Source organism: Mangifera indica, chromosome 8 (assembly GCF_011075055.1).
Source record: "Mangifera indica cultivar Alphonso chromosome 8, CATAS_Mindica_2.1, whole genome shotgun sequence".
NCBI lineage: Eukaryota > Viridiplantae > Streptophyta > Magnoliopsida > Sapindales > Anacardiaceae > Mangifera > Mangifera indica.
Window position 1 is genome coordinate 9,730,159 of NC_058144.1, and position 14,031 is coordinate 9,744,189.

A 14,031-nucleotide genomic window follows, 5' to 3' on the forward strand; every position below is an offset into this window, starting at 1 on the left:
TTTGGGATAATTAAAATTGATAATTGATAATTCTTATAAAAAAAAAATAAATTAAGATGGATGATTAATTGGACTGGAAGTACCTATTTTATAAATGGTCAAAAGACATAGTTCCACCCATGGTTTGATGTTTTCTCACAATTTCACACATTAACTTTGAAAAAACCTAAAATACTACTTTTTTTTTTTACTGATATAATTAATAGTTTCTATAGTAGAAATGTATCATCGTAATTGTATTATAATCCTTGAATATTATAATTTTAATAAACTTTTTTAATTAATCTCCAAAACATTAAATGTCAACCTCTCAGTGCAAAAATTGTGACATCATTAATAAAATCAATGGTTCAGAATTATCCATACAAATCTATATTTATGATTAGTTTAAAAAGTATTAACAAATATAAGAGTAACAAGCGAAGCATTGTTTTGTCATTTCCGCAAAAAAAAAAATAAAAATCTTTTAATTTTAAAATTGTTTTTCAATTATAAATTGAATTAAAAGTGATACGAGTAATTTTAGGTTTAAATGAAAAAGAAGGGTTGTAACTTAAAAACTTTTTTCACAACTATAATCTCCCAAATTCTCACTAACCAAACCAATGCTTTTTGAGCACTCCCATCTCTAGTCATGCGAACTCCTCCGATCATACACACTTTAATTCAACTTTTATCGTTGTCATGTACGTTGTCATTGATCCACCAGTCAATGACAACCAAAAAGAAGACGACGATGAAGAGGAACATGAGTCCGATTTTGAAGCCTAAACTGGTCGCCAAGTCCTAGCACAAAACCTTCAAGCTATAGCTCCAATCATAGCCGAGTGGAGATGTTTGAAGAATTCAACTGGGCTTGCCAGATGACACCTCAAATAATGTTCAAACAATCAAACAATTTAGACTATTTATTAAATTCAAAATGCAATTAACATGAAAGATAAAATCGTAATTAAAGGGTAATTTAGTAAAATAGTCATTATAATTTGAGGTTAATTTGGTTATTTTTATATATAAATGGTAAAATAGTCATTTAAACTATAAATTAACAAAAACAGTTAATTTTAACGTTTAATGGGTAATATTTTTGCTTTTTCAAAGTTAATGGGTGAGATTGAAGAACATTAAACTATGGATGGGAATCGTTTCATAAATTAGTCTGTTTAAATGAGAAGGCCAAATCTTTGTGAATCAAACTTTCTCAGTTCACGCTCAATATCTGTAGCAAGCGGCAACACAATAGGTTAGTTGAACCAAGTATCAAGCCCTGTACGCTTCTTTCTTATCGTTGTTGCCTTCTGATGAATCGTCCACCATTAACTTATCCTGCAAATCAACTTCAAATGCTCCTTACTTTACCTAAAAAACCATTCCTTAACATAAACTCTTTACTCAAGTTCGCCTTTTCTTCTTCTTCTCTGCCGGTCATTCAAGATTCCGAGTCCAAAGCATTCTCAAACCCTCTCTACCATTTGCTTCCCCAAACTCAAAACCCCAACAACATAGTCAATCTTATTTGTTCTTCTCTTAATCAGGGCAATTCTCATTTAATCCTTCTTCAGGATGACTTAAAAGGCATTCTTCCTCATCTGGGTAATCTTGAAATTTCAAGGGTTTTGCTTCGATGCCAATCTGATTCTGCAAAAGCTCTCACTTTCTTTGAATGGGTTAAAAATGATTTAGGTATCAAGCCTACAAATCATAATTATTGTCTAATTGTTCATATATTGGCTTGGAATAAAAAGTTCTCGCTAGCAATGAAGTTGCTGTGTGAATTGATTGAGATGGTGAAGGATAGTTCACAAAGTGCGGAAGTTTTTCAGGATTTGCTTTTGAGTACTGAAGATTGTAATTCGGATCCTGTTGTTTTTGATATACTTATTAAGGCTTATGCAAAAGGGGGTTTGATTAAAGAAGGTTTTAGGTCTTTTAAAAATAGTATTGAGGTTGGCTTTTTACCTAGTGTGATTGCTTGCAATTGTCTTTTGAATGGGCTGCTGAAGTTGAAATGTTTTGATCAGTGTTGGCAAGTTTATAAGGACATGGGGAGAGCTGGGATACACCCTAATTCTTATACCTTTAATATCTTGACTCATGTTTTTTGCAAAGGTGGAGGTGTTGACAAGGTGAATGAATTTTTAGAAAAGATGGAAGAAGAAGGGTTTGATCCAGATTTGGTGACATATAATACGCTGATTAGTAGCTATTGTAAAAAGGGCAGATTTACTGATGCGTTTTATTTGTATAGGATCATGTACCGGAGAAATGTGTTGCCGGATTTGGTTACATATACTGCATTGATGAATGTTCTTTGTAAAGAAGGTAATGTGAAGGAGGCTCATCAGTTATTCCATCGAATGATTCATAGGGGTGTGAGTCCTGATGTTGTTTCATATAATACTCTTATTTATGGCTATTGCAAAGAGGGAAAGATACAAGAGTCAAGGTTATTGCTGTATGAAATGATAGGAAATGGGATTTTTCCAGATAATTATACTTGCCAGGTTATTGTAGAGGGATATGGGAAAGAGGGCAGGCTGCTTTCAGCTCTAAATTTGGTTGTAGAGCTTCAGAGATTTGGAGTTTCAATTTCTGAAAATGTTTATAATTATCTAATAGTTGCTTTGTGTCATGAAAATCGACCATTTGCAGCTAAGAGTCTTCTGGAAAGGATTTCTCAGGAGGCCATTGTGCTTGACATGGAAACATACAATAAATTGATCGAGTCTCTTTGTGAAAGTGATGCTGTGTCAGATGCATTACTCCTGAAAGAAGAGATGGTGAATAAAAATCTGAAACCAAGTCATTTTACATATAGATCTCTTATACAATGCTTGTGTAGAACAAGCCGAAGTGAGGAGGCGTTATCCTTGTTGAGAGAAATGCTTGAATCTGGTATTCGACCTGATGCGCAGATATGCCGGGCATTAATACATGGATACTGCAAAGAGATGGATGTTAATAAAGCAGAATCATTACTAGGCTTCTTTGCCACAGAGTTTCAAATTTATGATTCTGAAAGTTACAATGCAGTTTTCAGCATGTTTTCTGAAGATGGTGATCTGTCAAAATTGATGGAGCTGCAACATAGGTTATTGAAACTGGGGTATGCACCAAATAGCCTTACATGTAAGTATGTGATCCATGGTTTATGGAAAGGAATAGAATTAGAAAAGCTCAAGCATCATGTGGAATGAAAATGTTGGGGCAACTTTTGAAGCCATGATGCTCAACAGCAACATCGGAACATGGTATCCTAATGACAAGTCCCCTATTTGTTTCAGATGCATGTGATATTCAAAAATGAAAATGCAAATAATAGTCGGTAGAGTATGCAGAATCAGTTGATACGAATCATGTTGTACATTAGAATTTTCAATCTTTAAACTTATTGTATCATCCCATTTTTTAATGGAAATGAATAATGGGTTATTTCATGTGGTAGAACAAGATATTTCTGTAAAGTTTGCCTTCAAAAATTGGATTTAGTTGAGAAAGAGTTCATGGAACTAGTTCAGATGTGAGATGTTTACCAGTTTGCTCTTCTTCACATGCTGCGATAGAGGAATAAGATTTTCGTACTGCTATTTTGCACCGCAAATGTTTTCTGAGACTGAGAATGGGAACATTTAATTAATTTAAAACATTAATAAAAGCAAAAATTAGGCCTCGAATGATATTTTAAAATTCTTATATTGCTATATTATTTGAAAGATTATTAAAAAGAATATTAAGATATTAGTTTAATTAAACATTTGTGATTAATTATTGTTATTTATTATATTAATTAAAAAAGATATTTTTATTTTAAAAAATTAGTAAATAAAAATCAGATTATAACAAATTCGATAATTTGATTATATTTTTATATTATTTATCATATCAATATTATTAACAATAATATCAATAAAAAATAAATTATTAAAATAATATTTTATTATCGTTCTCTAAGTTTATTTTCAATTGTTTAGTTATATTTCATATTAAATTTATGTTTTAATTTATATTTTCAATTGTTTTGTAATATTCCATATTAAATTTATGTTTAGTTGTTTCATAACCAAATATATCATCTATCAATGCAAAGGAAGCTACAGTACAAAAACTGTCACATTTTTTTCTGAATAAATTCGTAGGGAAAAAGATCCTTCAATGTCCTTTATGTAACCATTTCCTTAATTTAAACAGAATTTCTCAACTTATCCTTTACTCCTACATGTCTAAGCTGAAAGACAACACAAATCTGCCACTCAACTAACCATTATCATGGTGGCACTCCAAAAATCCGAAAATTTCATTTTTACATATCCTATTATGCAAAAGAAGGAAAGGGGAAAAAATATATATTGGAAAAAAAGAAAGAAAAAAACAAAGTTCAGCAATTGCTTGAACAAATCTTCTGAAAATTAGTATTCGACAGATTTAACATTTTACCTCACTGTACAAATCCAGCAATCAGCCCTTCCTCAGCTAACATTGTCCTTGGGAGACTCTTTCTCAGCAGACACTGCAGCTGGACTCGGCTGGGAAACTTCAAGTGATCCTGCATGCTCAACACTACTACTTCTTTCCAAATTTTCGGATTCTACATTTCCTGATGCAGCACCTTCCTGGGAAACAATGCATACAAAGTTGTCATCTTCCTGAACATCCACATCAGAAGATTCCTTATGAGCAGATGGCGAATTTTCTGTGTCTGCAGTACCTTCCTGGGAAAGATTGCAGGCTGATTTTTCTTCTTGCTGAACATCAGCATCTGAAGATCCCTTAAGAGTAGATGATGAATTTTCTCTGTTACCTAGGTCATTGCCAGAGCCACTAGACATCAGCCACATAAACTGCAAATTGTGGCCTTGCCAACATTTACCATTTTGAAACGCCCTCTCAGCAGAACGACGTGTTGTGAATGCTATACGAGCTGAGCAATTTTTCTCTGAATCTAATCCGTTGACACCTTCATGGAGTTCACCACCTTCCAACTCAACAGCAGAAAGATCACCATATGATGAAAAGTGCTCCTTCAAGACAGCAACCTGGAAGGGAATTAAGGCTTTAGTTTACCTTTCACTGAGTATGAGTACATACACCATGAAAAACTAATCCTAGGAGTAAGATTATGCCGATGCATTTATCAAAAAGAAAGATAACATCAGTGCATAGATATTATATTGCGACTGCTATGACGCATGATAGAAGTATTTCTTACAGGATACTTAGTATGAGGAAAGAACAACAAGGCCTATGTATAGCCCACAGAATTAGGTGCTCAACTGATTGTTCTCAAGGTCAAAGATTTAAACGGTCTCCCAAGTCCCAATCCCCAAAAACCTCTTCCTAGTTCCACATATTATTGCTTGAGCAATCAAAATTACAAGGCATTCAAATTGAAATTTCTTCATAACCTTTCACAACTCACAATTATAATGGATCCCGACATTAGTGATCAATATCAACTATCACACAAACAAATCTGCAAGCATAGATAAATAAACTCAAACATTTTATTATAGTACTTCTCTTCCCTTGTTGGCTTACACTTGTATTCCTATGTGATAAAAAATAAAAAAAAAATCTCCCACACATTCTCTGAGGATTTATCCTAATAGCCTTTTCTCATGCTTCACCTCCTGGGTAATGATAAAAAAAAATGTTGCTACACGGCAATGAATTTATGGTTTAACAACCAAATAAAATTATCAAGCAAAAACTATGCCGCTACTCATAGCTCAGTGAAAAAATATACATTGCACATGCACTAAAGGGTGGAGAATGGGGATGGAGAGAGAGACTTACATCTGCCAAACCTGCTGGTAGAGGTGGAACAATTCTGAATGCGGTAGGTCGGTTGTCTAATTTGTATCTATTCATCAAAAATGGAGGTCCTACAGGTGTTAATGGACGAATATGCTGCTTGAAGCTTGTAGATTCATGCAACACCATGGCTGTGCTTGATTTGGGACTATGGTATACAACAGTGTCCACAATTTTATTCTTGTCAGCCACCATCTCAGCACTTGGTGATGCCACTGTTGCTCCAGGACCAGACGACCTTCCTGCACCTTCTGCAAGATCAGTTGCTACTCCTACTTTTGGTTTCTTAGCAGCTTGCTCCATCCCCAAGTCACCCTTGACTCCTCCAGACTGCAAAACAATCAAAAACAGCAGCCATTGTAAAGAGATGACATCTTCAAAGGCACAAAATCAACAGTATCACATCCCAGATTTCTTGTATGAACAGAAAGAAAGAAAGCAAGTTATTTGTATATGTGATCTCTTATAAGGAAACTTCCTAATACTGTAACATAAATAAAATAATAATAATACAGAACCACTGTAAAATGCAGTAAATTTCATATTTAAAAAGTGAATTGAAAAAGCATTTGGTTTTGTAAATTCATGACCAAGACCGTGATAGCCATGGATCTCTCCATTTTAGGGGTTTAGCTACCACTGCAAATGCAAGTACCCTAACACTTTAGCTGCTGTAAAATATAACAGAAGGAAATTCCCAAAATGACAGCCAAGAGATTACAGGCATCATAAAAATGTATATCATTTAGAAAATAAATATAGAAAACATCATATGAAGGTAAGGCAATAGCTGTTACTTGTTTCTCTAATTTGTCCAGCTTGCGGCGGAAGTCATTCCGCTTCTGGTCCAGCAATTCCTGTTTCTTTCGAAGTTCCTCCTTCAACTGCTCCAGACTATCCAACTTCTTTTGCAAAGGTGGAACTTTCGGACTATTCGAGATGACTGGTGAAGAGTGATCACAGGCAGGCAGAGAAATGTCAGAAGCAGGGGTAGTACTACCCTTCACAGCAGCAGATTGAAGATTATTATCCGTTACTTTGTTAGCAACAGACAGATGCGCTGGGACTGAAGCTGCTGTCACACCACGAGGAGTCAGAGATGTGCTAGTGCCACTGCTTATGCCATCATCTGGTATGCTATCACGATTAGCCCACCAAAGCTTGATAAAGCGGTTACCCATAACAGCATCAGGTGCCTTTAGAGCAGCCTCTGCCTCTTCTCTTTTGGAAAACTGCACAAAAGCACGCTCACTATTTAATGGGATATAAATGTCAACAACCTCTCCAAACTTGCGAAAATGTGAAAAAAGTGCCTCTCTTCTATTGTGTTTCTGGGGAATTCCGTTGACAAATAGGGTGCGCAATGCCTTTTGTGATGGTTTCCGGATATTATGCATAGTATCAATCTGTAACTTGGCAGATGCATCCATAACTTTTGAGCCAGCATCCTCGTCAATACTCCGCTTTCCTCTGCGGAAAGCACCATGAAGGCTGGATAACACATCTTTACCTTCCTTGGTCTCATTCTCAAGATAATCTGAGGGACTTAATGTTACATCAATTTTCTCTTTCACAATTGATCTATTTTTACCACCAATTCTAACCCAAACAGATGGATTTGTGCCCTGTGAAACAGCAGCAGACCCGGCAATTCTCATTGGGCATTCATTATCAACACCATCACCAAACCTGACATGATGATGATCAGAAGAATCACCATTTAACAATGGTTCAGTTTCCTCATTAGATGACTGTAGTGCTGCGAGTGTAGATGTTTCGGGACCATTATTATTCCACAGGGGTTGATCCGGATCATACAAATCAGCTCCATCTGCATTAGCAGAATCTGAATATGCACCATTTAAGCCCAAACTATCATCAGTTATTCCAGGCTTGTTAACTTTATTATGAGCTCCTTTGTTACCCATCAGTGTAGTTGAGGGGGCACCAACTGAAGGTAGAGGTCCTGGTCCAGCTGGTGTTGCCAATAGTGGTGCATTTGGAAGTGGGACAGTGAGATTAAACTGTGAAAGGCTCTGAAAATCAAAATGCAATAAATAAGACAAATGAATCCACAACCAAGCAAAAGAGATTGCAATAAACAGATATCCAAGCCAAGAAAATTCCAGCACACAATTTAACAGAAAAAACAGCAAGTATAATGTATATTCATTTAATTATATAAGAGATGATATGTTGGGATGCTGTGAGTTAATTTTTGATACTCTTTGTGAGTCATTGATCTTTGTTAATCCAATGGTGATAAGATAAAGATTTAAGGTTGATACATTTAATGTCAACTTAACATGTCATATCACCATTGGATTAACAAAAAACAAAGATTCACAAGGAATGTCAAAAAATTAAGTCACAATAATATATTAATATATATATATGTATGTATGTATATATATATATGTGTGTGTATGTATGTATGTGTGTATGTATGTATAAAATTAGAAAACAAATCTCCACTGGAACATTTCACCAGACACTACAGATAATCATGCAAACGGCTACACATCTGATGCTACTCAAAGTAACAAACTTGACCCATAAGCATCAAGCACTAGGTGATCTACAGGGCTTGCCTATCTACCAGGGGCTTCTCCAAATTTAATATTCAAAGACTATCAGTCATCATCGCAATAGAAGGAAAACCCAAATAACTGGAACCAACATATCCAACATAGCATAAAGTATATTATTATTATTTGAAAATTAAATCCACTTTTGACGGATTTGGAATCACTCTAACCAACCATTTAGAAGATATTCAACTAGAAATAGCAAGGATCAGAATCATCATGAGCAACTTTATACAGTCTACACTTAATAAATACAAGAGGCAGAGTAGACACATAACTTATCCAATTCTAAAACACATGCATTCCTGAAAAATATACTATCCTGACTAAGATGCACTACTAAAATCCTTTTCTTCTTTCCATATACCCAAATTTTGACTGAGCAGATTTTTTTTTAAAATCAAAAAAGAGGAAATTAACCAAAGAATTATCCCAGTATCATGCAACGTGAAAATGCCAATGGTCCCCAGAAACATGTTCAAGACACACATACCTGAACATCTTCAACAACAATACGATTGACACCATGCTCCATTGGGCACATATCTCCCCTGAGACAAAATCCACGCTCCTCAAAGTCTCTACACCTTTGACGTGTAATGCCCAGATTCAATGAAGAACTCAAAGGCGGTCTAAGTGTCCCTTGCAAACCAATGGAATGGAATGTATCTAAGCCACCATTTGGTAAACTTGGAATTAATCCATATGCACTCCATGGTGCACTTTGTGAATTCGAAACATTAGGCAAGCCCCTTCCTGCAAAGAGGCTAGGTGCAACGGGCACTGGCTGAACCATTTGAGCAGCAAAATCAACTGTGCTGAACCTAGAATCACGTTGGTTCCAGGAACCAGAATCCCTCCCTCTTCCCCTTGCAGGCCCAGAGTCTCCATAATATGTTTGGTGTACCCTCATTCTTTGATTTAAATCCAAAGGTGCTCGGGATAGCGAGGTTAACCCAGGGCGTTTTCTCAAACACTTTGCTGTAAAATCTTTCTCTAAAGAAGACATGTTATAACTTTTCCAGGATTCACTAGCTTGAGATTCATTTTCCCTGGAAGGATGCCCATTTTCAAAAGGTTTGTTGTGCTTTCTATATGGCCTTGCATATACTTGTTCCATAGAATCTCTCTCCAATGACTGAGACCGTGTCTCCCGTCTACGATGCTTGTGGTTGCGATCATCATCATCCTCATCACTAAGTTCCTTTTCTTCAGGATCACTACTAACACAGTCAGGTGGAAAAAGACGTGCTTGCTGAGAGGATGAAACTTTTGGCTCCATTTAATCCTGTTGAAATAGCAAGGCTGTTCTACAGCATCAAAAGTTCCAAACTCTGACCAGACAGACAAACAAAACAGCTTTGGTTGCCAGGAAAAGTTCAGCAATTGGAGGGAACCTAGAAACAAAAAATACAAGTTAAGGTATGCAATCATGATGGATTAACAGAATTCATTAATGAAATTTGTATTGAAAGTAGTCAAGGATCCATTTGCATCAATCGAATCACATGAGCATAAAAGCACTCAAGAAAACAAAATATTAAGAAAAGTGAATCTAAATTATCAAAATCAATAAAATACAAAGTACAACAACCATGATTACTGCAGCGAGAAGAAATGGAATAGGAAAAAAAAAAGTATATGAAGTCATTTAAATACCAAAGTACAAAAATGTCTAGTAGAAAAAGATGTTAAAACCATTAAAAGGTAGATAATCAATCCCCAACCCACCCTGTGCTCCAAGCTTCCAGCTTCACCAGGAAACTTTCCACAACATGAAAAAAAAAAATTGATGCAATATTCGGCACACATGAAAAACTGTATGCAGATACTGCACCATCATTCAAGAGAATCTGTGCACCTTTATAGGCAACTCAACATTGACAAATTATAGAATAGTTTCATCACAAACTTTTAGACTGATTAAGACATCAAAAAGTAGCATATATTTCATACTAAAACATTTATATTGTAATTTAAATCAAATACGAAAAAATAGTCTCATTGATGGTAACTAGATATTAATAATAATTATCAAAACCTTCAGTACCAAGCATATTCAGCAATTTCTTACTTTATGATTCAATACTAACAAATCTATGAAAATGCAGTAATTTGATTGCGTATCAATTGTGTTGATTAAAGTTGTATTTTAATTCTTCTAGAAACATTCTAATCATTAGGTCACAATGCACAAACATCACTTTCACAAAAGAGAATTGAGCTTCTTATTTATTGGAAGTTAGCGCATTTTCCATACATATTTGTCTTTGGTTCAGGAGACTTTGAGACAATATTATACAGCAATTGCCTGTTTTTCTTTCATTTTCTATTCTCTCTTTTCCTTTTAATTGCAATTCACAAATGCCCTTTTCACAAATTTTGGTTGAATGTTTCAAATTTATTGTTTAGACAGCTTAAGAGCCAAAACACACTGGAATCACTCAAGATGTAAACAATAGTAGCAATCTTAGAACTGCAATTAGCTCAAGAAGTTCCATGCCCCACATCTACAAGGTAAACTAAACCAAGTCTTCTCTTAATACCTCTAGTTGATCAGTTGTGTATCTTACATCTTCAACCTCAAAACATACTAGAGTTAACATTATGACTTATTAGGAATTCAAGTCAAGGAAACAGACTGCCTGCTAAGAATCATTATGACTGAGCAGTTTAACATTAAATGTTGAATCAAGAACTTCTAATTTCAATTAACAATCAGCTACTTACCATCTCAGAATTATCAAATAAAAATTGAAACCAGCATGGGATAGGCACTACCAAGTAAACTTGTTTTCCAGTGTTGTTTTCTTGGTAGATTAAAACTTAGCATCGTCACACAATCCAAATCCAATAATCTGTTCTACACAAAGAATATGACAGATACCCAAGAAAACAGAACACAAATACAAGGCCAAAACAGTCTATCCCAAATGGCAAGCTACTTGGACACTGCTAGAGACCAACCTAATAAAGAAACGATACACACACAAACCATTCACTTCTTTGAAATATGTGACAAAATTCTGAAATGCGCATATTAAATAAATGGTAATAAAAGCATATCTACTTGAAAAATAATCGATGGTAAGCTTTCCATAGGTTGACATTGAAAAAAACAAAATCAAACATAAAAATACCAACAAAAAAATTCCACAAATTTCTACAAATATAATAACGCACAACTAACTACCAAATATAAAATGTTCCCATACTATACTTGAGCAAGAAACAGTCTAAATCAATATACTCCATATTTGACATATGAAAAAACACGGGCGCACATACTAACAGTATTTCAATGCAAATTCAAAGCTTGTTAATGGTACCAATACTTATTACTCGAATGTATAAATCAAATTCCAATCTCTAATAACATCTTTAAGCTACTTGAACCACAATCATCACACCGAATATTCTAAAACACAAGAGTAGATAAAATAAGCTAAGAATTAGAGTGTACACTAGAAAAAAGAATCAACAAGATTACTTTTACAAAGAGATGGGCATAAACATATACTATCAAAATGAGTGAACGGATTAGTTTGCGAAATTAAGCAAAGCAATTCCATGAATTGAGTAATGGAAGACAAAAATCTAGGTTTAGTATGACGTATTAATGTAGAATAAAAAAACAAAAAAAGGGAAAATATACAAATATCTTACAGAATATTCGACAAGAATTGAGTGAGGGAAGGCGTTGAGCACCCTCATTCAATTAGAAATTGATTCCAGGTGGGCGTCGAATAGAGAGGGCGGTAATTAGGCAGCGGAGGAGGCAGAAATTTCAGGAGGGGAAAAAATAATAGTTGCAGAAAGGAGGGGCAGGATCGTAAATAAGAAGGTAATCGAGGGGGAATTGGAGACAGAGAAGGTTTTAGTGAGTTTTGGTTTGTTTTGTTCAATTGTTTGTTTGTTTTGGGGCTTGAAGCTGTGAAAGAGCAACAGGACTTTTTCAGGATGGGGACGATGGTCTCTACCAAAAATGAATAAAATAAACAAACGAAACCAATGAGGACGATAACTGGAGCGGGAAACTTATTTGTAACCCCAAAAGTTCTCTTGAATTCAAAGGCCCTTTAAAGAGAAGGCGAAAATAATTTTTTAATCCCACGTGTGACGGTGTTGTCTTAAATTCACAAAGGGCCGAATGCGATTGTATTTTCTTATTGACCAGAAGACTTATTTCCACCAAAGGCCTAAACCTTCACCGGTGAAGTTTAAAAGGTTTAGATATCAATTACTCTATTAAAATTTTCAACAGGGGATAAAAATAAAAACATCATTGAGGTAAAATTATTTAAAAAAATTATATTTTTCTCTTAGAGTTTTTTTCTCCTTCTCTTATGAGCATCTTCATTTTGATTGATAATTGGCCTGTAATACCCTCAGATACGGTTCAAAAGTATTTATATTTTTTGACCCTATTTTGAGATATTTCTAATTTTAAATATATATATATATATATATTTATTTATTCACATAGATGTGTGTTTTGTTTTTTATTTATATATATAATATGGACAAAAAAAAACTAAAAATAAGTTGTATATACATATAAATGGATATATATATCCATATCTAAAGGGAGAAAAAGTCAAAAAAAGGCAACTTCTACCTTTTTCTATCACTTTCTCCGTCCCCTCTAGAAAAGGCAGTCTTCTTCATGCTTTTTCTTTGTTTTTTTGAAGAAAAATGAAGGATTTGAAAGAGTTTTAGAAGACAAGTAAGGAAAGAAAAAAAAAGTAAACACTTTGGAAGTCTTGGTAACTAAAAGATCTCTTCATTTTTCCCTTTACCTATGTTTATATATATATTGAATGCATATTATATGAATATGTTAGTATATTTGATGTTGATTTAAGGTGAGTTTGGTGCTCAAAGAAGGAAGACAAAAAGGAAGAACCCAATTTAACAAAGATTTGCTTGAAATAAGGTAAGAGGTATCATCTTTGATATGTTACATGTTTTAGGTTTTTGGTTCCTTAGATCTATGTTATAATTGATGATTTTGAAGTTGAGAAATGTTGATTTGCCATTTGGGATATTTATGTGTGTGATTTTGTTCATGGTAGAGAGTTGTATAATATTTATAGTTTTACCACTGATTTTATCTCACGTTTTGACTATCTTATCGAATGAATTATGAGTGTTATTGTAGCTTGTTAGAAAGCTCTTTGAATCCTCTTTTCAATGATATATAACTTGCATGAATTGGGGATCATTTGGGGTGTTAAATATTGTATAAACCACAAGGACTGCTTTATCAAATAAACAGAGGAGATAGTTTTTGCCATTAATTTTATCTCACGTTTTGACTGTCTTATCGAATGAATTATGAGTGCTATTATAGCTTGTTAGAAATCTATTTGAATCCTCTTTTCAATGATATATAGCTTGTATGAATTGGGGATCATTTGGATTGTTAAATATTGTATGAACCACAAGGACTGCTTTACCAAATAAACAGAGGAGGCAGTTTTTGCCACTGATTTCATCTCACGTTTTGACTATCTTATCGAATGAATTATGAGTGTTATTATAGCTTGTTGGAAAACTATTTAAATCCTCTTTTCAACGATATATAGTTTGTACGAATTAAAAACTGCTTGGACTGTAAAATTATATGAAA

At 34.3% G+C, this 14,031-nt stretch overlaps 2 protein-coding genes across 3 annotated transcripts; one reads left to right on the forward strand and one right to left on the reverse strand.

Moving 5' to 3' along the window:
• Positions 1-1,167: 1,167 nt before the first annotated feature.
• On the forward strand, positions 1,168-3,437 carry LOC123223269 (pentatricopeptide repeat-containing protein At5g40400). The gene has a single exon (XM_044646408.1). It carries the CDS (start codon positions 1,302-1,304, stop codon positions 3,195-3,197), a length of 1,896 nt encoding a protein of 631 aa, XP_044502343.1. The 5' UTR covers positions 1,168-1,301; the 3' UTR covers positions 3,198-3,437.
• A 655-nt stretch (positions 3,438-4,092) lies between these two features.
• Positions 4,093-12,434, reverse strand: LOC123223270 (zinc finger CCCH domain-containing protein 41). 2 transcript variants are annotated; one of them, XM_044646410.1, is made up of 6 exons: positions 12,066-12,434; positions 8,893-9,796; positions 6,609-7,847; positions 5,794-6,141; positions 4,706-5,033; positions 4,093-4,610 (listed from the first exon to the last, which is right to left on the reverse strand). In XM_044646410.1, the coding sequence occupies exons 2-6, from the start codon at positions 9,679-9,681 to the stop codon at positions 4,561-4,563; spliced, it is 2,754 nt and encodes a 917-aa protein (XP_044502345.1). In that variant the 5' UTR covers positions 9,682-9,796; positions 12,066-12,434; the 3' UTR covers positions 4,093-4,560. The 2 variants fall into 2 exon arrangements, with proteins under 2 accessions (XP_044502345.1, XP_044502344.1); XM_044646409.1 differs by having other exon boundaries at positions 4,093-5,033; positions 12,066-12,433.
• Between the last annotated feature and the right edge of the window lie 1,597 nt (positions 12,435-14,031).

Coding starts and splice junctions, on each gene's coding strand:
- LOC123223270 (XM_044646409.1), bottom strand. CDS start 9,681: ATGGAGCCAAAAGTTTCATCCTCTCAGCAAGCACGTCTTTTTCCACCT. Junction 7,848..8,892: donor TTGTTGTTGAAGATGTTCAG/GTATGTGTGTCT, acceptor TTTGATTTTCAG/AGCCTTTCACAGTTTAATCT. Junction 6,142..6,608: donor TGGACAAATTAGAGAAACAA/GTAACAGCTATT, acceptor ATTGTTTTGCAG/TCTGGAGGAGTCAAGGGTGA.
- LOC123223269 (XM_044646408.1), top strand. CDS start 1,302: ATGAATCGTCCACCATTAACTTATCCTGCAAATCAACTTCAAATGCTC.